Source organism: Haliotis rufescens, unplaced genomic scaffold (genome assembly GCF_023055435.1).
Source record: "Haliotis rufescens isolate VD_foot unplaced genomic scaffold, xgHalRufe1.0.p SCAF_6, whole genome shotgun sequence".
Classification (NCBI taxonomy): Eukaryota; Metazoa; Mollusca; class Gastropoda; order Lepetellida; family Haliotidae; genus Haliotis; species Haliotis rufescens.
The window spans coordinates 3,509,044-3,536,375 of NW_025964334.1; the positions used below are offsets into that span (position 1 = coordinate 3,509,044).

The 27,332-nt window shown below is 43.6% G+C and overlaps 1 protein-coding gene across 11 annotated transcripts in view; it reads right to left on the reverse strand.

Annotated features, from left to right (window-relative positions):
• Window positions 1-587: 587 nt before the first annotated feature.
• LOC124113511 (tumor protein p53-inducible protein 11-like) overlaps window positions 588-27,332 on the reverse strand; it is a 532,733-nt gene continuing 505,988 nt past the window's right edge. For 10 of the 11 annotated variants that reach the window (XM_046473884.2, XM_048385874.1, XM_046473885.2 and 7 more), the window contains 4 exons: window positions 22,459-22,566; window positions 19,944-20,043; window positions 17,875-17,976; window positions 588-6,577 (listed from right to left, as the gene is read on the reverse strand). In XM_046473884.2, the coding sequence (XP_046329840.2) occupies window positions 6,396-6,577; window positions 17,875-17,976; window positions 19,944-20,043; window positions 22,459-22,566 (492 nt within the window). In that variant the 3' untranslated portion in view covers window positions 588-6,395. Of the gene's footprint in view, window positions 6,578-11,695; window positions 11,864-17,874; window positions 17,977-19,943; window positions 20,044-22,458; window positions 22,567-27,332 lie in introns of all 11 variants that reach the window. The other variant, XM_046473883.2, reaches the window with a different exon arrangement.

A 27,332-nucleotide genomic window follows, 5' to 3' on the forward strand; every position in this document is an offset into this window, starting at 1 on the left:
TGGAATACTGTTAAAAGCGGCGTTAAACCCAACTCACTCACTCTCGCTCAAGACATGAGTGCAGGTTGAAGACATTTACTAGTTTGGGGGAACCCACATACACAGGTTTGGTGTTGACAAACCAAAGAGCATATTCGGCTTAAAAAAATGAAAGAATTGGTTCTCAGGCAATGACTTTTGAAAATATAGCGGGGCGGGTGGTGGTTTTCTTTGCTTGTTCAAACTAGTATGTAACCAACATACAGAAGTTGCCTCCCAACATAAACAAGCATACAAACTCCTATTGCCGCCAAGAGATGTGCAGTAAAGCAGTGCACATGTAAAGGGAAGTAACTGCATGCTATATTGGATTGCATGGTTTTTAAGTATTAGGATTATTTTTTTATTTATTTTTTTAAATGGAAATTAAAACAAAAATGTGCAGCAGACATTATGATCATGCGGGCGGTGCTCGAGAACCAAGCCTATATCTTTTAACCTTGGGATTCAAATGGACAGCAGATCCTGGCACAAATCTGTCTTAGGCCCTCAATACTTAAGGGTATATTGTTATTGAAAAAATGTTTTCAAAATAACAAGAATCAAGGTTAAAGATTCACATTTTATTCACAAAATATACATCAATGCTCTGAACATGGTGTGTTGGAGTGAGATGACTATAATAAGACAGGGCTTCTACAGGGCTACGATGGATGCCGTCACAGCAACCGCATCCATCGACTCCATAAGAACAAGCAAATTATTCCATGCGCTACCACTAAACCATACAAACTTCATGCTAATCTCGCTACTGTCTCAGCTCGAAATTTATTAGAAAAAATCATTTTACAAAATTTGATAAAAATCGTACATTTCATAAAAAAGATAACTTTAAAGATCAGTCTCTAAATGTCTAAAAGACAAATTTAAAAAGATGAATATTGGCTGTTTACAATGACTTGTGGAGTTTGATATGTTTGAACAGTTTCGACAACACTCAACATTGATGAAGGATGTCCATATGACACTGTTCCCATGACAACAGGTTGTCCGATTGACACTGATCCCATGGCTACACACGTCGGGGTATGACATGAAACATCTGTTGTTGCTATGACAACCAGCAACATGTTGACAATGACTGACAATCACCAATTCAACAAAACAAGAAGTCACGACAACTTAGAAATAATATGTCCATCCTGCTCTGCCTTTCTCAGACTCAATAGTTACCATGGCAACTGTGACCATATTGTTCAACAGTCGGGCTTTAGCGACTTGCCTTATGCCCCAGTCAAGCAGAAATTCAAGAAAGTCCAGGTGATAAAACCCAAAATGTACAGATTAAAATCTAGTGAAAAAGACACTGAAAGGCAAAATTTAGGATTACAGACAAACATTTTGGGTAATGGGACCAGACAACCCATTCTAAATTATTATGAAATGCTTGGCACATTGATACAAGGCCAACCTGTCAAAAATATGACTTTGATTTCATGTAGACTGGTTTCTTGTCTAGATGGGTCTTCTTCCCACTTGATGTCCCAGGAGCAGTGAGCGAGTGAGTGAGTATGGTTTTACGCCGATTTTAGCAATATTCTAGCAATATCACGGCAGGGTACACCAGAAATGGGCTTCACACATTGAACCTATATGGGGAATCGGAATCGGACCTTTCCGCGTGATGAGTGAACACTTATACCACTACTACACTGTTACTTTGGTGATATACATCGCCATCAAGAACGTCCAGAATGTAGAGTGTCCAGACAAACAAGGTTTCACTGTATCAAGTGCAGTTCAACAAGTGGAGTGCCGAAGTGAGACATAACGCCGATCATACTACCAGAAGGTCACATAACCTTAAAATATATTTCGGAAAGGAAGAACGAGTAAGTGGAATCTGAGTGGGAGGTTTTGCTGTCTCTCTGATGTGCAGCGGGACGCCTCCACCACGGACAGATCATAATACAAGACTCTTTGACTGAACTCCTAAACTTCCATTAACAAAGCATAATAAGTGACAGGTGTGCATCATGATATTTGTAACATTTCCACAGGTATATTGTGTGTTCTATAACAGACAAACAAACGTGTACAAGGAGTACATGACGACATGACGTGACGACATGACGGTTGACTTGGTGCATGAGGTGAGACAGCTGCTATATGTAGGATGATCCTAACTGGGTTGCTTCCAGTCCACGCTGGAAATGAATCCCTTCCAGGCCATGTGTGAGTCATGAAAGATGATACATATCTACCTAGATGATGTACGGTGCAAGAGGTGATTGTGAAACTGCTTCCGTAAGTTTTTTTAAATTTTTTATTTTTTTAAAATTTTTTGCTTCCAGAAGTTGCCTTAATAAAAGAATTGAACTAAGTAATCAATTCAAAGTTCCTTATATATTCAAAATCAATCATGTGAATGATTTTTCATTATTAAAAATGTAAGATCAAGATGTCGCTAAATATTGTTTTCCCGACAACAAACAAACACACCACAGTCAGATGTCTCCATCAGGCACTGATAGGAACACTAAATCGAAAGCTTAAATCTGATCAATTGAAGACTTCATTTCCCCAAATCATGTGGAAACTTGATTCTGTATATAACGTATGTCTCGACAAGCCTGCTGCTACAACTCAGGTATTTGTGTCTGAAGGGAGATAACTGGTGTGGGCATGGTACAGAGACATTATGAGGTAGATGATATGTCATGGTGGTCATACAGGGGTATATACGCAGGCACATATATACTTACAGAAACACAGGAATTACACATCAGTTGTTAATGGAGAAATGAGACATCGAGCTATGTATCGTCAAGCCCGAGGTGGGATGGTCGCACGACACACATACGGGACTGATACCTTTGTCACTACTTCCCAGGTTTGTATACACCAAGTTCCTTCAGCAACCACAAATACATACCAGCTGTGTTGTATATATGTAATTTTGGACCAGTAAATTTAGTTCCAGGTCAATGACAGTTCAGATTACATCAACATCATTGCTTCAATTTCAGGCAATGGTTTACACAAAATTCCAGCCATTTTGGTGGCCAAATACAACTCACATCTATGATTGGCGACTTAAATTTATCTACTGCTCGCCACTTGGCTTCCTAAAAGTAAACATAACTGGCGAAAATATTTATGTTTAAGATATGTTGGCTCCTAAAAAATTAGGTTTGGCTCCTAAAATATTCATGTTAGGATCCACTTGGCTCCCTAACAAAAAGACGAACTTAGAAAGCTGCACTCACGTACTGAGCTCCTTTGACTCGGTCTTGTTTCATTACAGGACTAAAGAGACAATGCACAACTTACAGCACCGTGTGTATCTGTGTGATGGAGGAACATGGTGTACACAGACCATAGATTCCTGGGAACCTTCAACACAGACACGTCACTGTCACAACCTCATCAGTATATGGGCTCAAGGACAGCCGATAATTCTGTTCTCGGAGACAGAAATGGAGTCATCACATCACTGACTGTGACAATTGCTGGGCTACAGAAGCTCTCACCATGTACAGAGGTGTCACAAAGATGAGATTGTCAGGATTCAAAAATATTTGACTTCTAACACTTCAGATACTTGGCAATGGAAATACTACACTGTAAAACTGATACAAACTTGGACCACTTACAATACCATAAGCAATAAATACCAATGATTATGTTATACCTCTGTATGGAATGCAGTATATTGCTGATATCCCTATAACCAATGCCTGTGACCCTGTGCCTGAACACTAGGCCTGTGACTGAGCACAATGATAGTGACTGAACACAATGCCTGTGACTGAGCACAATGATAGTGACTGAACACAATGCCTGTGACCCTGTGCCTGAACACTAGGCCTGTGACTGAGCACAATGATAGTGACTGAACACAATGCCTGTGACTCTGTGCCTGAACACTAGGCCTGTGACTGAGCACAATGATAGTGACTGAACACAATGCCTGTGACCCTGTGCCTGAACACTAGGCCTGTGACCCTGTGCCTGAACACTATGCCTGTGCCTGAGCACAATTCCTGTGACTGAACACAATGCCTGTGACCCTGTGCCTGAACACTAGGCCTGTGACCCTGTGCCTGAACACTATGCCTGTGCCTGAGCACAATTCCTGTGACTGAACACAATGCCTGTGACCCTGTGCCTGAACACAATGCCTGTGACCCTGTGACTGAACACTAGGCCTGTGACCCTGTGCCTGAACACTAGGCCTGTGCCTGAGCACAATTCCTGTGACTGAACACAATGCCTGTGACCCTGTGACTGAACACAATGCCTGTGACCCTGTGACTGAACACAATGCCTGTGACCCTGTGACTGAACACAATGCTTGTGCCTGAACACAATTACAATTTGCCTGAGAGGCTGACATACAGAAGAGACTTAAATCAGATAAAATATGGTCTCTGATGAAGGAAAGAGCATGTGTTTTTGTAATGATCCTATACAAGGCCATCACCAGTTTTTCATTGACCTAAGCAAGGAAAAAAATTTATCCATAGGCAACTTATAGAATTTTATGGCACTGTGTCCGATACATCAGAAGTTATCACTAACTATGGTTCATCCATAAGATGTCGTCATGAGTTAAGCCTGCACTCTAAGGTACAGACTATCGGCTGTCCTGGACTTGCTGCTAATTACTTGATAAGCTGCCTGTTTAAGTGGCCAGCTACTGGTGAACCAACCCAGGAAGTCCGCACATGTTCTCGTTCCACACCAATGGATCTTGCCACATGTCAGGTAGAGTTCATTCCCACATGTCTGGTAAAGTCTATTATGATGTGGGTGGACAGGGTAGGTCTGAACCTCACCCTCCAGGTGTACTGCCAAAGGTCACTATAATGGGGTCAATCAGGAGGTTCCTACTTCAGGGGCAGTTGACCAGTAGCAGTGGCTCTCTAGTACTGTCCAGTACAGCATTGACCACAGCACACGACTTGTCACCAAATCAGCTGATACACTTAACAGCACTACGTAATTCCACATAAGCCCATGGTGATGACCTGAACGTCGAGCAATACCAGTACCACTCAACATGAATACCAGTGATGTTCCTGGAGGAGCGTTCAGTCATAGATGTTCCTGGAGGAGCGTTCAGTCTCAGATGTTCCTGGAGGAGTGTTCAGTCACAGATGTTCCTCAAGGAGTGTTCAGTCAGAGATGTCACTTAGCGAGTGTTCAGTCACCAAAGCAGAAGCATTAATGAGATGCTTTCAAAATGTAAGACAGTGGAACATGTATGTGATGAGATGAAGCATTACCTGTGACAAGACAAGGCGTTACCTATGCTGACACACAACCACGATACAGTTAACAATCCACTGGAATACAGCAACACATGAATGTCCAACTGCTAAGCATCTTTCAGCCCTATACTATCAGATTCCAGAGAAGTAATAAAGATACTGGTGACATTCTCAACATGCACTGCACTTCATGCCTAGAATGGACTTGTTATCAAATATAAGAGTGTTCACTAGTAAGTAACAGACATTAGACAACCATCAGCTGTTTTGTCTTCCAAAACTAGTGAAAGATTAGAATAGTATTTCTATTGAAAATATGTTTATTTTGTTGCATAATATAATATTGAATATTGAATATTTGCTACTACCACCAAGATCTGCACTTAACACTCTGCCTGATATGATTGGTTTACAATATGTTGAGAAGAATTCACTTGTAAATCTATTTGCAGAGGATGCCTGTAAGAGAATGCCCTTTTGTATAATGCTAGAGGTGTTCGTATCATGGCAGACTTTTGACATCATGTTTTGTGATCAAACAATAAAGAGATATCTTGAGACACTAATCTTGCATCCATTGTATTTGTTCCGATGGCATAAATTGATAAATAAACTATCATTTGGATGCCCTGTTTTTCTGGCAAACAATCTAAATTTCTGGCAATGTGTTAAACGTTTAAAATTAATGCCCACATCAGAGTGTCACCTCCCTCCCTCAGTGTCCATCCTGACCTTCACCAAGGACCTTGACATCTTGTGACCTTAACCTCATCCCCAAGTGTTCTGACATTTTTGTCTAGTGACCTTGACATCATCACTAGTGACCTTGACCTTGTCATCCGATGACCTGACCTTGTCACCTAGTGACCTGACCTTGTCATCTGATGACCTGACCTTAGTGACCTGACCTCACTTCCACTAATCTGTCATAGCCATGCAATAAGTCCAATGCTACTCACAGTGCCATGACTGCTTTGAGGAGGGAAGCCAGGGAGATCTTGTAATTGAGAAAACTATCTTCCCAACGACTACATATACTAGTAAGACAAAGGAACTACTACCCTGATGACTACACAAGGTGATATCAAGGACACTTCCCCGATGAGGATTTGTGACAGTGCGTAGGTTATGTGCCCTTGTTTAGTGCTCTTTCTGGTTGTGGAGTTCCTTGCTGGTGGAGTTGGTGCGGCGGATGGAGACGTTCTTACAGCCCACCAGGTGATAGAACAGGTAGGTGATGAGTGCAAACATGGCCCGGCAGCCCAGTAGGATAGATGCATTGCGAGACAGACTCCCCGTCCACAGCAGATGAAGGCCTGTAACTGTACACGCAACACAGGTTAGTCGGAACACCTTACAGGACATCCTACAGCGCATACACATGAGGTCATACAGGACATATTGACAGCAGTTCAACATGGTGTATACACGAAGCCCTACAGGGTATACACCAGAGGCCCCTACAGAATATCATACACAACCCCTACATGGTGTATACACAAAGTCCTACAGGGTATACACAAGAGGCCCCTACAGAGTATCATACACAACCCCTACATGGTGTATACACAAGGCCCTACAGGGTATACACAAGAGGCCCCTACAGAATATCATACACAACCCCTACATGGTGTATACACAAGGCCCTACAGGGTATACACAAGGGGCCCCTACAGAATTTCATATACAAGGCCCTACAGGGTCTACACATGATGCTATGTCATGGTATGGCAAATATGAGATAACTCATGTCCTGGTATGCCAAAAATGAGATAACCCTTGTCCTGTTATGCTTTATCTAAGGTAGCCCATGTCCTGGTATGCCATATCTTAGGAAATAACAGCGATCCCCTCTCATCTTCTTCTTGTTTGCTCTTACGACAAGCATGAGGTACTGGAGACCTATTCTGACCTGGAATCACTGCAGGACGACAAGCATGGGACACTGGAGACCTATTCTGACCTGGAATCACTGCAGGAGTACAAGCATGGGACAATGGAGACCTATTCTGACCTGGAATCACTGCAGGACGACAAGCATGGGATGCTGGAGACCTATTCTGACCTGGAATAACTGCAGGAAGACAAGCTTAGGTTACTGGAGACCTAATCTGACCTCGAATCACTGCAGGACGACAAGCATGGGACACTGGAGACCTATTCTGACCTGGAATCACTGCAGGAAGACAAGCATGGGACACTGGAGACCTATTCTGACCTGGAATCACTGCAGGACGACAAGCATGGGACGCTGGAGACCTATTCTGACCTGGAATAACTGCAGGAAGACAAGCTTAGGGTACTGGAGACCTAATCTGACCTCAAATCACTGCAGGACGACAAGCATGGGACACTGGAGACCTATTCTGACCTGGAATCACTGCAGGAGTACAAGCATGGGACACTGGAGACCTATTCTGACCTGGAATCACTGCAGGAAGACAAGCTTAGGGTACTGGAGACCTAATCCGACCTCGAATCACTGCAGGACGACAAGCATGGGACACTGGAGGCCTATTCTGACCTGGAATCACTGCAGGAAGACAAGCATGGGGTACTGGAGACCTATTCGGACCTGGAATCACTGCAGGACTACAAGCATGGGGTACTGGAGACCTATTCGGACCTGGAATCACTGCAGGAGTACAAGCATGGGACGCTGGAGACCTATTCTGACCTGGAATAACTGCAGGAAGACAAGCTTAGGGTACTGGAGACCTATTCTGACCTCGAATCACTGCAGGAAGAGAAACATGGGACGCTGGAGACCCATTCTGACCTGGAATCACTGCAGGAGTACAAGCATGGGACGCTGGAGACCTATTCTGACCTGGAATAACTGCAGGAAGACAAGCTTAGGGTACTGGGGACCTATTCTGATCTGGAATCACTGCAGGAAGAGAAACATGGGACGCTGGAGACCTATTCTGACCTGGAATCACTGCAGGAAGACAAGCATCGGGTACTGGAGACCTATTCTGACCTCAAATCACTGCAGGAAGACAAGCATGGGACGCTGGAGACCTATTCTGACCTGGAAGCACTGCAGGAAGACAAGCGTGGGGTACTGGAGACCTATTCTGACCTGGAATCACTGCAGGAAGACAAGGATGAGACACTAGAGACCTATTCTGACCTGGAATCACTGCAGGAGTACAAGCATGGGACACTGGAGACCTATTCTGACCTGGAATCACTGCAGGAAGACAAGCATGGGACACTGGAGACCTATTCCGACCTGGAATCACTGCAGGACGATAAGCATGCAACACTGGAGACCTATTCTGACCTGGAATCACTGCAGGAAGACAAGCATGGGGTACTGGAGACCTATTCTGACCTGGAATCACTGCAGGACGACAAGCATGGGGTACTGGAGACCTATTCTGACCTGGAATCACTGCAGGACGACAAGCATGGGGTACTGGAGACCTATTCTGACCTGGAATCACTGCAGGAAAACAAGCATGGGGTACTGGAGACCTATTCGGACCTCGAATCACTGCAGGAGTACAAGCATGGGACACTGGAGACCTATTCTGACCTGGAATCACTGCAGGAAGACAAGCATGGGGTACTGGAGACCTATTCTGCCATTCTGCTATTCTGAGTTTGATAAAAGGGAAATGATTATGTAAAGATTGCAATATTTTTTACATAATTCACAATTTCACAATTTTAAATCGAATATAACTTTCCACTTGTAATCTTGAATTCCATTTTATCAAATTGGTCAATAGTCACAAGAACACTCATAGAAAAATCAGTTAAACCAAAACTATTTGACCTACCATGACATAAAAACAGCTGACCTGAAACACATGCATTTTTGGGGGGGGACCTCAAAGTACAATGCACTCTTCTTCAAACACACACATGTGTACACATAAACAAACACTGTGTTGTTGATCACAGGACCACCCTGCTGGTGACACACATATTCCTACCACTACAGTCTACAATGTGGTAGGATAAAACAACAAACAGAAAGACAATCTGCGATTTCATCAACAAAACTGTGTTGTGAACATCTACTTGTGAACACAGGGTACCATGCAGGAAGCACACATTGGAGAACAGAGGAAAATGAGTTATCTCCCCTTAACTGGAAGGTCCCAAACTTGGAGGCCAAAGGAAAAACATAAAACAGTAACTGGCAGTATCATAGCCCTGATACCACAGCGGTTATACCATTGCTATAACGCCCTAGTGATGAGGGGGATACCCCATATAAGTTGTATGGTATAGGATCAACAATGTGCTGTGCAGAGTTACACCCCTTAGACATGCCAGAATCCTGTGATCATGGTTTCGAATCTCTGATTCACCCTGTTTGTGATGCTTGGTGTGAGGGTGAGTGAGTTAAAATTTAATGTAACATTGGCAATAGCATGATGCCTGGTGTATCAACACCTTACCTTTTGTTTGGTTTCCCCGAAATGTCGCAGACTGACACCATTTCTACACACCGTGATGTAGGATACTCACTCGCTTGATCGCTCACTCACTCGCTCGACCGCCCACCCGCTAGCCTGCCCGCTCACCCACCCACTCACTCATCCACTCTCCCACCCACTCACTCACTCACTCACTCACCTACTCACTCACTCACTCACCTACTCACTCACCTACTCACTCACTCACTCACTCACTCACTCACTCACTCACTGATGTCCGTTGATCCCTAGCCTGGTGGTACTTGACGGGATCGGCTTGAACCAATTTCTGTTTTATGTCTTTTACTATTACCCAGTATTGAAAGTAAATTTTGTAGTAAAAGTCACACTACTTTCCTGAAGTTCTCAGACTATCTGTACTGGCAAGAGCTGAGCGGAAGCAACTTCATTACAGCATGAGAAGAATGTACGAAATCAGAAACCAAAACACTAGAGTACAGCGAGAAACAGAAATTATCTATCAAAATTCATCTACATAAACAAAGCGAATCTCTACCATCTTGAAATAATGTGATGGAAATGTGTAGAACTCATCATGCACAGAATTATGTTAGTAACCATAGTAACAGTTCAGACTTTGCTCTAGACTGGATCTAGTCTCCCAAAATAACACACTTAGGTATGGAATGTTCTGCATTTTTTAAATATATGGAACCATTTACAAAAACAAATCCATTTAACGTGTAATGGAATAAAGGTGCAAGATCACAATTTCCGGATTTGGAATTTCTAAATTGGAATTCTGTAAGATGTAATATATTATATGAATTTAATAACCCATGCAAAGATATAAGGCGTTAAACAAAAGTGAAATCCAGTCACTGCTATCAAATAGAAGCTGACATGTTTCAGATTGGAGAGAAACATAAATCTCTCGGGTAACATTTTCTTTATGTGATCCACAGTAATTACCACAGACTGGCTTCAGGAGATAGAAGGGATTCATAATGTTTGTTTGTTTGTTTGTTTGTTTGTTTGTTTGTTTGGTGTTTAATGCCGCACTCAGCAATATTCCAGCTATATGACGGCTGTCTGTAAATAATCGAGTCTGGACCAGACAATCCAGTGATTGACATCATGAGCATCAATCTACGCAATTGGGATACGATGACATGAATCAACCAAGTCAGTGAGTCCGACCACCCGATTCCGTTAGTCGCCTCTAACGACAAGAATGGGTTGTTGAAGACCTATTCTACCCGGGTTGGGGATTCATAATAAAGGTCTTTTTCGGGATATTGCTGTGAAAACTTTAAATCATCACTGAATGAGAACAGATTTGTTTAATGTCAGATCAAAAAGAAAAAAATCCTGAAAAGAACCAGAGTTATCAAAATATGCAAATTAGTACATAAATGTATAAAACAAATATGTATATCCGATCTTGCACCTTTAAGAGTACATGATGTATCTATTATAGATCCAGCCTAACCACATGCTCCATACTGCTTCCTACTACTTTATCGTGCTTTATGTGCTTTATGTGCTTAATGTGCTAAATGCTGTACACTGGTGCTGTGAGAGCAGGGAAACTGAATATACACCCCATGCCAGTGAACAAGAAGTGGACAGCGGAAGTCTGCAACAGATTAAGTTTGTGAATTCAGAATTAGAAACTGTGATGACTAGACATATCCATTGCCATGGTTACATCAAGCTGCGGTCACCAGTATGCAGATTATATGTTGTCATGGTTGCAGGGGAACAATACTGTCACCAATTAATTGTTGACTGGTCAGAGCAGATCAATAATATAACCATTTAATAGATATGTTAGTTGTTATGATTTGTAGCAGATCAGCACTGTTAAGCCAGACATGTTCGTTGTCATGGCTACAGGAGATTAGCACCGTCAATGCACCAAAAGTGTAGTGGAACCAACCAAAGCATACTTTGAATGAATACATGCAGGGTCGAACAAAAGATCATTCAGGGGTCGAAGCTGTGAAAGGGGAGATAATCTGAGAGATTGGTGTGACTTACAAACACGACTCCGTCAACGATAATAGCGAGCATCCTTTGACCTCCAGTGGTCCCTACCCATCATCCAGTAGAAATAGGAGCTGAGAATTATCAATACAATTCTACAGCAGAACATCACTATCGGAATGTAGGGCTGACTTTCACGAGCAGGAAAGGAACACGCTGAAACTGGAAGGACACAAGGACGTACAGACTGACGGACATACAGAAATGACTGTCATGTCGACACGCACACGCAACAAGTCATAAACACCACGTATTATGGTAGGTACCTACAGCAGTTATCTCCCTTCTCCATAGCGTTAACACAACTCCTAAAAAGACTTACCTTTCTCATTGGTCTCCAGCCATACTACTTCAAGTAACATGAGACATCTGAGATGTGGTGGTATTCAAAGTCTACCTACCCCTAACTGTGCAACAGACAGTAAAATGAAACAAAAGTGTGAAATACGTAGACATGAGGAGAGTCAAGTGGTGAATCAGTTAAACAGATCATGTGTCTTCACTGTATGTTAGGCTGATGCGACTGGGACAGTGATGAAAAGCTTGTTGATTGGACCATCTAAAACCCGCTACATACACAGGACTTGTATTGATTGATTGTTTTGTTGTTTAACGGCACTCTCAGCAATATTTCAGCCATATGACGGCAGTCTGTAAATAATCAAGTCTGGACCAGACAATCCAGTGATTGACATCATGAGCATCGATCCACGCAATTGGGATACGATGACATATATCAACCAAGTCAGCGAGCCTGAACACCTGATCCCGTTAGTCGCCTCTTACGACAAGTATAGTCAACTTTTCTACCCTGGATCTTCATGGGTCCATAGGACTTTGTTGTCAACTAGACACTAGCCTACAAACCTGAGAACCAAGATTATTATTTTTTTAGCCTAATATTTTTTATTTAAAAAATCCTGGTCAAAAAATGGAAAAGAATGAATAACAAATATATTTAAGATTTAATTTTTTTTTTTCAAAACACTTTCTGAAATTATACCAACTGTGTAGTGTAAGCTAAGCTTGTCTTACCATTTAACCTATTGTAAGCTATTTCAAGCTATTTCAAGCTATTTTAAGCTATTGTAAGTACTTGTCTTGCATGCATATTTGTTCCTATGGTGAACATGTTAATCTGTATTCAGCAGAAGAGTGAGTGAGTTGGGTTTAACGCTGCTTTTAACAGTATTACAGTTATATTGCGGCGTGTCAGCTTAATGTGGGAGGAAAGCCCAAAGTGATGCAGGTCTCAGACGTTTACCACTCCGGTGAAACCCACGAGCATGGGTATGGTGCTGACAAACCTAGAAACATAATCGGGGCGAACCGGGATTCAAACCCACAATCATAGGTTTCTGGCGTGCCCAAGGGACGCAACACTGCACAGCGAATCACAGCGCCTTAGACGACTGGGCCACCCTTTCCCCCTCAGCAGAAGATAACAAACTGTTCTTCAGATTTTTCGTCTTCTTGTTTTCATTTTTAGGGTTGTCGGAATCTGTAAATCAACTTATGATAAGTCTGACCTTATCCGATATCTATGATTACAGAGGACGTCTAACAGCTGATTTCAGGAAGGCAAAACCAATGTTGTGGAAAATCAAACATGGACAATGATCTGTTTAACCGCAGGACTTGAGTGCACACCAACAGTGCCACAGAGAGAAGGCTGAAATATGAGAAGGGACTGAAAAAGGGAGATAACTGGGCATTAGATTACGATCATAAGGCCTTTCATTTCTTATTACGATAGCTGGTTTACAAAAATGACCAGTATAAAAAATGAGACTTGGAAAATAGTTTTGACAAAATGTCAACTCTGTTTAACAGTTATGTAAACGTGTAAGTGATGTCTTTTATTTGGAGGAGGAACTCCTACCACTTAAAGTCAACGTCCGAGTCAGTGATCAACGTATACACACCCCGGGTGATGTTCTCAACATTTGATCCAAATATTTGTGTGTGTATACAAAGATGATATGATATGATCACTACTGAGACCACCGTCACTGAACTCGATGTCCTCGAGGGCTGGCTTTCGATATAGATCACAGAGATCGATAAGTGCTAACTAAATATCGATCATTTATCAATAAATTTCAAAGAAGTAACTTTGAGCAAATATGCAAGAAAGTCCCGAAAAATATCAACATATTTCATGCCACTTGTGAGCAGTGACACGTTTATACATGGATTACTTTGTGGACATTTGAGATGTAATAAAAACAGTTGCTTTCCGTCTTCGACAATTGACATTGTTGTCAATAACAAGTCTGTTTCGGTAAATCTAAACTTTATTTAATCACAAACTTTATGTTAGTTATTATCGATGATAATTTCATTAATATTTCTTTCCCTTGACGATAATTCCGATTATCAATCTTTTTAGCCAGCCCTAACGTCCTCAAAACAATAATCTTCAGTAATAGTTACTTTTTGGACAAGTTGGAAGTACAATTTTCAAATTTTTTTGGACTGCCTACATTGAATTCTGGGCCAAATATTCTACAAACACAATAAAAAATATAAGGCCAAATGAAGGTTGAAGTACTTATCTCAGGAAAGCTGGATATTACCTCCATGTGACTACTCAACATCAGTCTGCCGTGTCCTACATACAGGAAGCCTAACACATCAACTAGGCGTCTCCAGGACAACAGGAAGTGACATCATTTCATTCATAACCTACGGCCAGACTAATGGACGTAATAACACAGAGGACATAAAACAGAGACTAGTCACCTGTACTGTGATGGGATGCACCTACAGGGGGTCATGCAGGGGGTAGTAACACAGGGAGGGGGAGGGGGGCCACCTTATCCTATATAGAGTCTCCAATGGAGCTCCCATGGAGCTCATGTTAAACTCACATTGGACTCACAAGGAATTCCCATGGATCTCCAATGGAGCTCACATGAATCTCCCATGGAGCTCACGTGGAACTCACATAGATCTCCAATGGAACTCATATGGCGCTCCCATGGCACTCACGTAGAACTCCCGTAGAACCTTTGTGGAGCTCACGTAGAAGTCACATGGATCTCACACGGAGCTCTCATGGAGCTCTCATGGAGCTCACATGGATCTCCCATAGAACTCACATGGAACTCATATAGATCTCCCATGGAACTCACATGGAGCTCCCATAGATCTCCCATGGAACTCCCATGGAGCTCACATGGAACTCACATAGATCTCCCATAGATCTCCCATGGAACTCCCATGGAGCTCACATGGAACTCACATAGATCTCACATAGAACTCACATGGAGCTCCCATAGAACTCACATGGAACTCACATAGATCTCCCATGGAGCTCACATAGATCTCCCATGGAGCTCACATAGATCTCCCATGGAACTCACATAGAACTCACATGGAACTCACATAGATCTCCCATGGAGCTCACATGGATCTCCCATAGAACTCACATAGATCTCCCATAGAACTCACATAGATCTCCCATGGAACTCACATGGATCTCCCATAGAACTCACATGGAACTCACATAGATCTCCCATGGAGCTCACATAGATCTCCCATGGAACTCACATGGAGCTCCCATAGAACTCACATAGATCTCCCATGGAACTCACATAGAACTCACATGGAGCTCACATAGATCTCCCATGGAACTCACATAGAACTCACATGGAACTCACATAGATCTCCCATGGAACTCACATAGATCTCCCATGGAACTCACATAGAACTCACATGGAACTCACATAGATCTCCCATGGAGCTCACATAGATCTCCCATGGAACTCACATAGAACTCACATGGAACTCACATAGATCTCCCATGGAACTCACATAGATCTCCCATGGAGCTCACATAGATCTCCCATGGAACTCACATAGATCTCCCATGGAACTCACATGGAGCTCCCATAGAACTCACATGGAACTCACATAGATCTCCCATGGAGCTCACATAGATCTCCCATGGAACTCACATAGAACTCACATGGAACTCACATAGAACTCACATAGATCTCCCATGGAGCTCACATAGATCTCACATGGATCTCACATAGATCTCCCATGGAACTCACATAGATCTCCCATGGAACTCACATAGAACTCACATAGATCTCCCATGGAGCTCACATAGAACTCACATGGAACTCACATAGATCTCCCATGGAGCTCACATAGTTCTCCCATGGAACTCACATGGAGCTCCCATAGAACTCACATAGAACTCACATAGATCTCCCATGGAGCTCACATAGAACTCACATAGATCTCCCATGGAACTCACATAGATCTCCCATGGAACTCACAAAGATCTCCCATGGAACTCACATAGATCTCCCATGGAGCTCACATAGATCTCCCATGGAACTCACATAGATCTCCCATGGAACTCACATAGATCTCCCATGGAACTCACATAGATCTCCCATGGAGCTCACATAGATCTCCCATGGAGCTCACATAGATCTCCCATGGAACTCACATAGAACTCACATGGAACTCACATAGATCTCCCATGGAGCTCACATAGATCTCCCATGGAACTCACATAGATCTCCCATGGAACTCACATGGATCTCCCATAGAACTCACATGGAACTCACATAGATCTCCCATGGAACTCACATAGATCTCCCATGGAGCTCACATAGATCTCCCATGGAGCTCACATAGATCTCCCATGGAACTCACATAGAACTCACATGGAACTCACATAGATCTCCCATGGAGCTCACATAGATCTCCCATGGAACTCACATAGATCTCCCATGGAGCTCACATAGATCTCCCATGGAACTCACATAGATCTCCCATGGAACTCACATAGATCTCCCATGGAGCTCACATAGATCTCCCATGGAGCTCACATAGATCTCCCATGGAACTCACATAGATCTCCCATGGAGCTCACATAGATCTCCCATGGAACTCACATAGATCTCCCATGGAACTCACATAGAACTCACATAGATCTCCCATGGAGCTCACATAGATCTCACATGGATCTCACATAGATCTCCCATGGAACTCACATAGATCTCCCATGGAACTCACATAGAACTCACATAGATCTCCCATGGAGCTCACATAGAACTCACATGGAACTCACATAGATCTCCCATGGAACTCACATAGATCTCCCATGGAGCTCACATAGATCCCCCATGGAACTCACATAGATCTCCCATGGAACTCACATAGATCTCCCATGGAGCTCACATAGATCTCCCATGGAGCTCACATAGATCTCCCATGGAACTCACATAGATCTCCCATGGAGCTCACATAGATCTCCCATGGAACTCACATAGATCTCCCATGGAACTCACATAGAACTCACATAGATCTCCCATGGAGCTCACATAGATCTCACATGGATCTCACATAGATCTCCCATGGAACTCACATAGATCTCCCATGGAACTCACATAGAACTCACATAGATCTCCCATGGAGCTCACATAGAACTCACATGGAACTCACATAGATCTCCCATGGAGCTCACATAGTTCTCCCATGGAACTCACATAGATCTCCCATGGAACTCACATAGAACTCACATAGATCTCCCATGGAGCTCACATAGATCTCACATGGAACTCACATAGATCTCCCATGGAGCTCACATAGATCTCACATGGAGCTCACATAGATCTCCCATGGAGCTCACATAGAACTCACATAGATCTCCCATGGAGCTCACATAGAACTCACATAGATCTCCCATAGATCTCCCAGGGAACTCACATAGATCTTCAATGGATCTCCCATGGATCTCCCATGGAGCTCATATGGAACTCACATAGATCTCCCATGGACCTCACATAGTACTCCCATGGAGCTCACGTGGATCCTTCTCAACAGCTACATCAACAAGAATTAAAATATAAATATCTAGAATATATTGATATATATCCCGACCAAGTGATGTATTTCAATAGTAACTGCATCCTGATCCTAAGGTTGCCTCACAATAACTAAAAACATGGCCCCCTGTGCACTAACATGGCAAAAAAGGCAGAAGAAAGTTTTCATTATGTGCAACAGAAGATTCAAAATAAACGTGCATTCCAAGATAGAATTCGCAAAAATTATTGATGAAAGGTATGCAATTATCTTATGTAATCGTATGTCATAAGAAAGTTTTCTGCCTGGCTGTGAAAGGCGAGGAGCCAGCGGAGACTTACCGATGGTTTGTAGAGAGAAATAGATGACGCTGGAGAGCAGAGAGCCCCGGATGACGTCGCGGTCCTGAGACTGGAGGGTATTCCAGTGAAGCAGAGAGAGACCTGGGGATGACAACGCCAACACGTCAACTCCAAGAGTGTGCAAATCCTGCAATTGACTGAAATCTTCACGGCAGTCACTATGTGCTTTACTAACTGGATGGCGATTTCATTACACGACTTTGATTGATTATGCTCATTAGGCAAGTGAAAATATAACTAAGAAATTCTAGCTTAGTTCGTCAAGGATGGACACTGGACTTCTTTGATCATTTAACTCCCTTGCCTTGGGCAGATATCCGACCTGTAGATTTGATAGAACTGAAGCGAATTTGGAACTGGACAGGACATAGCTCTACTTTGAAAAGACATATTGGTTATTTCCATTTATGAATAATGATTGACCAACTAATGCCTGATCAACTATTGATGCATTGAAATTGTTCACAGTAATATGCTGCTCAAAAGAAGTTAAAGAAAACACAATTTGTTCATATGACTACAGTTATTCTATAATGGCAGTCAGGTGTCCCTTTACTTCTTTTGAGTAGTATATAACATGGCAAATTAAAAGTTCTGAGTTTGGACAGGTAGTACAAAGAAGTATGAGAGTTAGTTGAAAGCCACTTGGAAGATTATTTTGTTAGTTATAACAGCATGTCAGGTGAATATGGGCGGATAGCCTTAAGCAACAGGTCATAGACGTTTATCACTTCGGTGAAACCCATGAGGTAACGTGAGCCCAAGGGACAAGATGACAGTGAGTCCTCCCTATCTCAGTCCACGCTCCCTGGGTAACAGTAGTGGAAAGAGTGGCTTGTTTCTTCTTTCCGTTGCTATTTATCTGTTGTTCTTTACCTTCATTTTGACCCTGTAAGGATTCTGTGTTACATAGCAACCAATGCTGGTCGTTGTCAATGTGTGGATACGAAACTTGCTCTCGAATACGAATGCATACTTTGCCAACCCCATGTGTGATGTGTCATAGTTTTCCTGATAAACATCTTAACATTTCAACTAAGTGCATGATCCATTCTTTTTTAACTATGAAAACGGATTTGTCAAGTGTGGTAAGCGTTACCATAACAACTATTGCCATGACCACATTGCTTCTACAATGCTGTGAGCCAGTCACCTTGACCGTATCAGTGAAGTGTCAAGGCAGCATAATTCTATTATCTGTCATTACAGTTGGCAGGGTAGATGATCCCGGCCTCATCATGCCCCCATTAGATCCGGACATTTTCTCCATTACCGATCTGTCCAAAATACACTGGCGCTAACAACCATGCCCTCAGCCTCCAATGAAATCCTCACTTTAGTTAAACTTAGCTATCACACATGACAGCATTTCTTCAACGCTAAATGTGTTCAAAATTAGATTACATTATAGCAAAATAGATTGGAAACTGATACACAATCATCTCTGTAAACAAAGAACAGAGCGACAGCCACGTCTGGCTCAGGCTCCAGGCATAAGGCAAACAGAGTAGGAAGATGAGCAGGAAATGAAACAACTCATCCTCTTGTGTTAATGATAAACTTTGTGACTCCCAGACAGTCAGTTATAAATGACCGGTCATTACAAGACAGTCAGTTTTAAAGGACCGGTCATTACAAGACAGTCAGTTATAAATGACCGGTCATTACAAGACAGTCAGTTTTAAAGGACCGGTCATTACAAGACAGTCAGTTATAAAGGACCGGTCATTACAAGACAGTCAGTTATAAAGGACCGGTCATTACAAGACAGTCAGTTATAAAGGACCTGTCATTACAAGACAGTCAGTTATAAAGGACCGGTCATTACAAGACAGTCAGTTATAAAGGACCCGTCATTACAAGACAGTCAGTTATAAAGGACCGGTCATTACAAGACAGTCAGTTATAAAGGACCGGTCATTACAAGACAGTCAGTTATAAAGGACCGGTCATTACAAGACAGTCAGTTAAAAGCAAAGGCCGACCAGTGTTTCATGTATCGTGGTATACGTAGGCTTATTTTCAAGGTGATAGCTACCCTAACTTACTGAGCAATGCAGCGCCGTAGAGACGAACTGGAAGTGTCAGGTATTTTCCCTCCTCCGTCTCAAAGGAGATGTCGAACAGATGAGCCGGAAACACCAGGGCCTGAAACAATGAACAGTAGCATCAAACAGCAACATCCTACAGCAACACCCCTACAGCAACACCCTACAGCAACACCTTACAGCAACATCTTACAGCAACACCATACAGCAACACCCCTACAGCAACACCCTACAGCAACACCTTACAGCAACATCATACAGCAACACCATACAGCAACACCCTACAGCAACATCGTACAGCAACACCCTACAGCAACATTATACAGCAGCACCCTACAGCAACATCGTACAGCAACACCCTACAGCAACACCCTACAGCAACATCATACAGCAACACCCTACAGCAACATCGTACAGCAACACTCTACAGCAACATCGTACAGCAACACCCTACAGCAACATCCTACAGCAACACCTCTACAGCAACATCCTACAGCAACACCCCTACAGCAACATAGTACAGCAACACCCTACAGCAACACCTTACAGCAACATCCTACAGCAACACCCCTACAGCAACACCCTACAGCAACATCCTACAGCAACACCCCTACAGCAACACCCTACAGCAACACCATACAGCAACATCACATACCATCACTATACAAAAACAAGTTCTATTTTTGTGCAGTCTTAGATCAATCCAGGTGGACATAATGGACAGAAATAAAACAAAACTCGGGTCTGGTGGGCACTGAGAAACACCTGGGTACCCACAGGACTACCTGGACCCGTGGTTAGTCATGTAATATATTGTTTAATGACAAATATGATCTAAAACTATATGGTTACACTATAAGTCACAAATATTCACATTTCTTTCTGACGCTGCACCCATTCCTTCTGACTTTTACTTTTGTATAAAGATAAAACTTCAGTCAACTTCAGTGTATGTATGACCAGATTGTTTTATACGTGTATCTAAATACATATTGTCCAGGGCTACGGCCAAACTATTCCCAACCAGCCATTCAGTACCTATCTCTTGAGACCTACAGCGAGTATCCGGGTAGGGTCAGGTTATAGAGGGGTGGGTACCTGGGAAGTAAGTTTGGACTCATCCCAGGCCTAGCATGCACCATTCTAAAGGGTCATCATTCTTTAATGTTTGATGTGTTTTGAGACATACGAGACATAAAAAAGTTTTCGAGTTGGCATTAAAATATGATCTCTTGGAGAATGAGAAACACAACAAAACAACACAAGTGCAGAAAGAAGTGAGTGAAGGTGAGTGGCTGAGGTCATCAAGAGAGGCTTTCCTACAAAGGCCATACTCAAGAGGCAGTCCAACAGAGGCTGTCCAACAGAGGCTGTCCAACAGAGGCCATTCTCCAGAGTCCATCCCACAGAGGCTGTCCTCCAGAGGCCGTCCTACAGGAGCTGTCCTCAAGAGGCCATCCTCAAGGGGCAGTCCAACAGAGGACGTCCTCCAGGCCGTCCTACAGGGGCTGTCCTCCAGAAGACATCCTCCAGGGGCAGTCCAACAAAGGACATTCTCCCGGCCGTCCTACAGGGGCTGTCCTCCAGAGGCCGTCCTCCAGGGGCAGTCCAACAGAGGACATTCTCCCGGCCGTCCTACAGGGGCTGTCCTCCAGAGGCTGTCCTACAGGGGCTGTCCTCCAGAGGACATCCTCCAGGGGCAGTCCAACAGAGGACGTCCTCCAGGCCGTCCTACAGGGGCTGTCCTCCAGAGGCCGTCCTCCAGGGGCAGTCCAACAGAGGACATTCTCCCGGCCGTCCTACAGGGGCTGTCCTCCAGAGGCCGTCCTCCAGGGGCAGTCCAACAGAGGACATCCTCCAGTCCGTCCTACAGAGTCTGTCCTCCAGAGGCCGTCCTCCAGGGGCAGTCCAACAGAGGACATCCTCTAGGCCGTCCTACAGGGGCCGTCCTCCAGAGGCCGTCCTCCAGGGGCAGTCCAACAGAGGACATCCTCTAGGCCGTCCTACAGGGGCCGTCCTCCAGGGGCAGTCAAACAGAGTACATCCTCCAGTCCGTCCTACAGAGTCTGTCCTCCAGAGGCCGTCCGCCTGAGGCCGTCCTACAGAGTCTGTCCTCCAGAGGCCGTACTACAGAGTCTGTCCGCCTGAGGCTGTCCTACAGGGGCTGTCCTCCAGAGGCCGTCCTACAGAGTCTGTCCTCCAGAGGCCGTCCTACAGGGGCTGTCCTCCAGAGGCCGTCCTACAGAGTCTGTCCGCCTGAGGCCGTCCTACAGGGGCTGTCCTCCAGAGGCCGTCCTACAGAGTCTGTCAGCCTGAGGCCGGCCTACAGGGGCTGTCCTGCATAGGCCATCATACAGAGGCTGTCCTCCAGAGGCAGTTCTCCCAAGCCTCTAGCAGCACTGCGCACACAAACACCTTCAAACAGTATGCCCTTGTACAGAATCCAACCTGTCACTGAGGAGTGGCCACTTTCACCAGTATGCTACCTATCCGTTGTCTGGCCCTGTTTACTTACCCAGAGGGCGATGATGGTGAACATTGCAGCCAGCATACACTGCCATACTCGCAGACCTTGAGGCAGGCGGATGTACAGCTGGTCGCTGTGGCCCAGGATCTGGCTCAACTGAAACATAGGGAAAACTGAACTGAGCATCTGTGATCAAACATCAAAGGCTGATACATACTGTTATCCAGGCCTATAAACACTGTTATCCAGGCCAATAAACAAATAACCAGGCTAATAAACACTTTTATCCAGGCTAATAAACACTGTTACCCAGACTAAACAACACTGTTACCCAGGCCAATAAACACTGTTATCCAGGCCAAGAAACACTGTTACACAGGCTAATAAACACTGTTACCCAGGCCAAGAAACACTGTTATCCAGGCCAAGAAACACTGTTACACAGGCTAATAAACACTGTTACCAAGGCCAAGAAACACTGTTATCATGGCCAAGAAACGCTGTTATCCAGGCCAAGAAACACTGTTACACAGGCTAATAAACAATGTTACCCAGGCCAAGAAACACTGTTATCCAGGCCAAGAAACACTGTTACACAGGCTAATAAACACTGTTACCAAGGCCAAGAAACACTGTTATCATGGCCAAGAAACGCTGTTATCCAGGCCAAGAAACACTGTTACACAGGCTAATAAACAATGTTACCCAGGCCAAGAAACACTGTTATCATGGCCAAGAAATGCTGTTATCCAGGCCAAGAAACACTGTTACACAGGCCAATAAACACTGTTATCCAGGCTAAGAAACACTGTTATCCAGGCCAAGAAACACTGTTACACAGGCTAATAAACACTGTTACCCAGGCCAAGAAACACTGTTATCAAGGCCAATAAACACTGTTATCCAGGCTAAGAAACACTGTTATCCAGGTCAAGAAACACTATTACTCAGGCTAATAAACACTACAGTCCAGGTTACAAAACACTACCATCCAGGCCAATAAACACTGTTATCCAGGCTAAGAAACACTGTTATCCAGGTCAAGAAACACTATTACTCAGGCTAATAAACACTACAGTCCAGGTTACAAAACACTACCATCCAGGCCAATAAACACTGTTATCCAGGCCAATAAACACTAGTACCCAGGCTAATAAACACTATTACCCAGGTTAATAAACACTACAGTCCAGGCTAATAAACACTGTTATCCAGGCCGATAAACACTAGTACCCAGGCTAATAAACACTACAGTCCAGGCTAACATACACTGTTATCCGGGCCGATAAACACTAGTACCCAGGCTAATAAACACTACAGTCCAGGATAACATACACTGTTATCCAGGCTAACATACACTGTTATCCAGGCCGATAAACACTAGTACCCAGGCTAATAAACACTACAGTCCAGGCTAACATACACTGTTATCCAGGCCAATAAACACTAGTACCCAGGCTAATAAACACTACAGTCCAGGCTAATAAACACTGTTATCCAGGCCGATAAACACTAGTACCCAGGCTAATTAACAGTGTTATCCAGGCCGATAAACACTAGTACCCAGGCTAATAAACTCTACAGTCCAGGCTAATATACACACTATTACTTGCAAACATATATTCAATATTACCCAATATTGACTAATATATATTTCTAATTCTAGGTGATCCCTCTTGTCAAATACTAGGTGATCCCACTTGTCAAATACTAGGTGATCCCACTTGTCAAATACTAGGTGATCCCACTTGTCAAATACTAGGTGATCCCACTTGTCAAATACTAGGTGATCCCACTGGTCAAATACTAGGTGATCCCTCTTGTCAAATACTAGGTGATACCACTCGTCAAATACTAGGTAATCCCACTGGTCAAATACTAGGTAATCCCACTCGTCAAATACTAGGTGATCCCACTCGTCAAATACTAGGTGATCCCACTTGTCAAATACTAGGTGATCCCACTGGTCAAATACTAGGTGATCCCACTTGTCAAATACTAGGTGATCCCACTTGTCAAATACTAGGTGATCCCACTTCTCGAATACTAGGTGATCCCACTTGTCAAATACTAGGTGATCCCACTTGTCAAATACTAGGTGATCCCGCTTGCTGTACTTCTCATTCTGGGCCATTACAAAATTATCTGACATCAGCCTCTGTAATTCATTATGTACAACTCCATCTATACTTCATGTCACCATGGTATGTGCGACTTATTAAGACTCATTACCAGTGGCGAGACACCAACCCTGCTGCCTGACTGCTCAGAGACTCTCTAACGACAAGATAATGTTTCAAGTGATATAAGAAGCTACTGATTCCACTTCACAAGAGGCCTGTGTATTTGAGTCAGTTAGTTGGGTTTAACGCCACTTTTAACAGAATTCCAGTTACATCACGCTGTGTCAAATTAATGTGGGAGGAAAGAGGAACGCCCAAAGTGAGGCAGGTCTCAGAAGTTTACCACTTTGGTGAAACCTACGAGCAAGGATGCTGACCAATCTAGAAACATAATCGGAGCGAACCAGGAATCAAACCCATGATCACAAGTTTCGGAACTGTTTCACTGGCATTTTAGAAGTTGTTAAGTAATAGTAAAGATGGATGACAACTTCTCTATTCTGTTATGATGTGACGTTTCACTGTTCTGTCTTCACTCTTGCTTGACAACGGCATAAGGATCTATTTTGACACGTCACTTCATAACAGAATAAAACAATTATCATCTATAAACTATCTTGTCTTTCCATAGATTTCTGGCATGCCCATGATGAATTGTGGTGCCTTAGATGACTGGGGCACCCATGCCACCTCTGCTCATTACAACATTGATGCCTGAGTGCGTCACACTGAAAATGTCCGTCTGTTTGAACCAGCCTACTCACTTCTCCTTGGTCTATACATTGCTATCCAGAACACAGATGCTGCTATACACACTTACCAAACATCTGCGTGGACGCCACGCTTTCCATCATTAGGCGCTTTTGATTGCAATCAAAGAATCTATTTTCACTGAACTGAGGACTGCCGAGGACCGCGGTGCGTGCATGTGAAGACAATGCCCTACATGTATGCCCCGATGTGTCACATCAACTCAACACATGTACTGCGGCTGTTTATATTGGTGAATTGGTTGGTGAATAAAACATTAGCTGTCTTCGATCGCTTAGATGTTAATCCTATATTTGTTTGTCCTACAGAAATCATCTTTGGAAGTAATAAATGTCCTAGGAATGAGTGGTCAGGGGACTCATTCTCCAACATGCTATGCAGAAAGTGGTACATAACAAACAGGGGCACTAAAAGGGGTACAGAACAAACAAGGGGCACTCAAAAGGGGTACATAACAGACAGGGGTCACTAAAAGGGGTATATAACAGACAGGGGCACTAAAAGGGGTACATAACAGACAGGGGTCACTAAAAGGGGTATATAACAGACAGGGGCACTAAAAGGGGTACATAACAGACAGGGGTCACTAAAAGGGGTATATAACAGACAGGGGCACTAAAAGGGGTACATAACAGACAGGGGTCACTAAAAGGGGTATATAACAGACAGGGGCACAAAAAGGGGTACATAACAGACAGGGGTCACTAAAAGGGGTATATAACAGACGGGCACTAAAGTCGGTATATAACAGACAGGGGCACTAAAAGGGGTACATAACAGACAGGGGTCACTAAAGTCGGTATATAACAGACAGGGGCACTAAAAGGGGTACATAACAAACAAGGGACACTGAAAGGGGTACATAACAAACAAGGGACACTGAAAGGGGTATGTAACAGACAGGGGCTCTAAAAGGGGTATATAATAGACAGGGGCACTGAAAGGGGTACATAACAAACAAGGGGCACTGAAAGGGGTGTATAACAGACAGGGGCACTGAAAGGGGTACATAACAAACAAGGGGCACTGAAAGGGGTATATAACAAACAAGGGACACTGAAAGGGGTATGTAACAGACAGGGGCACTAAAAGGGGTATATAATAGACAGGGGCACTGAAAGGGGTACATAACAAACAAGGGGCACTGAAAGGGGTATATAACAGACAGGGGCTCTAAAAGGGGTACAGAACAAACAAGGGGCACTCAAAAGGGGTACATAACAGACAGGGGTCACTAAAAGGGGTATATAACAAACAAGGGGCACTGAAAGGGGTACATAACAAACAAGGGACACTGAAAGGGGTATATAACAGACAGGGGCTCTAAAAGGGGTGTATAACAGACAGGGGCACTGAAAGGGGTACATAACAAACAAGGGGCACTGAAAGGGGTATATAACAAACAAGGGGCACTGAAAGGGGTATATAACAGACAGGGGTCACTAAAAGGGGTACATAACAAACAAGGGGCACTGAAAGGGGTATATAACAGACAGGGGCTCTAAAAGGGGTGTATAACAGACAGGGGCACTGAAAGGGGTACATAACAAACAAGGGGCACTGAAAGGGGTATATAACAAACAAGGGGCACTGAAAGGGGTATATAACAGACAGGGGTCACTAAAAGGGTTACATAACAGACAGGGGCACTAAAAGGGGTATATAACAAACAAGGGGCACTGAAAGGGGTATATAACAAACAAGGGGCACTGAAAGGGGTATATAACAGACAGGGACACTGAAAGGGGTATATAACAGACAGGGGACACTGAAAGGGGTATATAACAAACAAGGGGCACTGAAAGGGGTACATAACAAACAAGGGACACTGAAAGGGGTATATAACAAACAAGGGGCACTGAAAGGGGTATATAACAAACAAGGGACACTGAAAGGGGTATATAACAAACAAGGGACACTGAAAGGGGTATATAACAGACAGGGGACACTGAAAGGGGTATATAACAAACAAGGGACACTGAAAGGGGTACATAACAAACAAGGGACACTGAAAGGGGTATATAACAA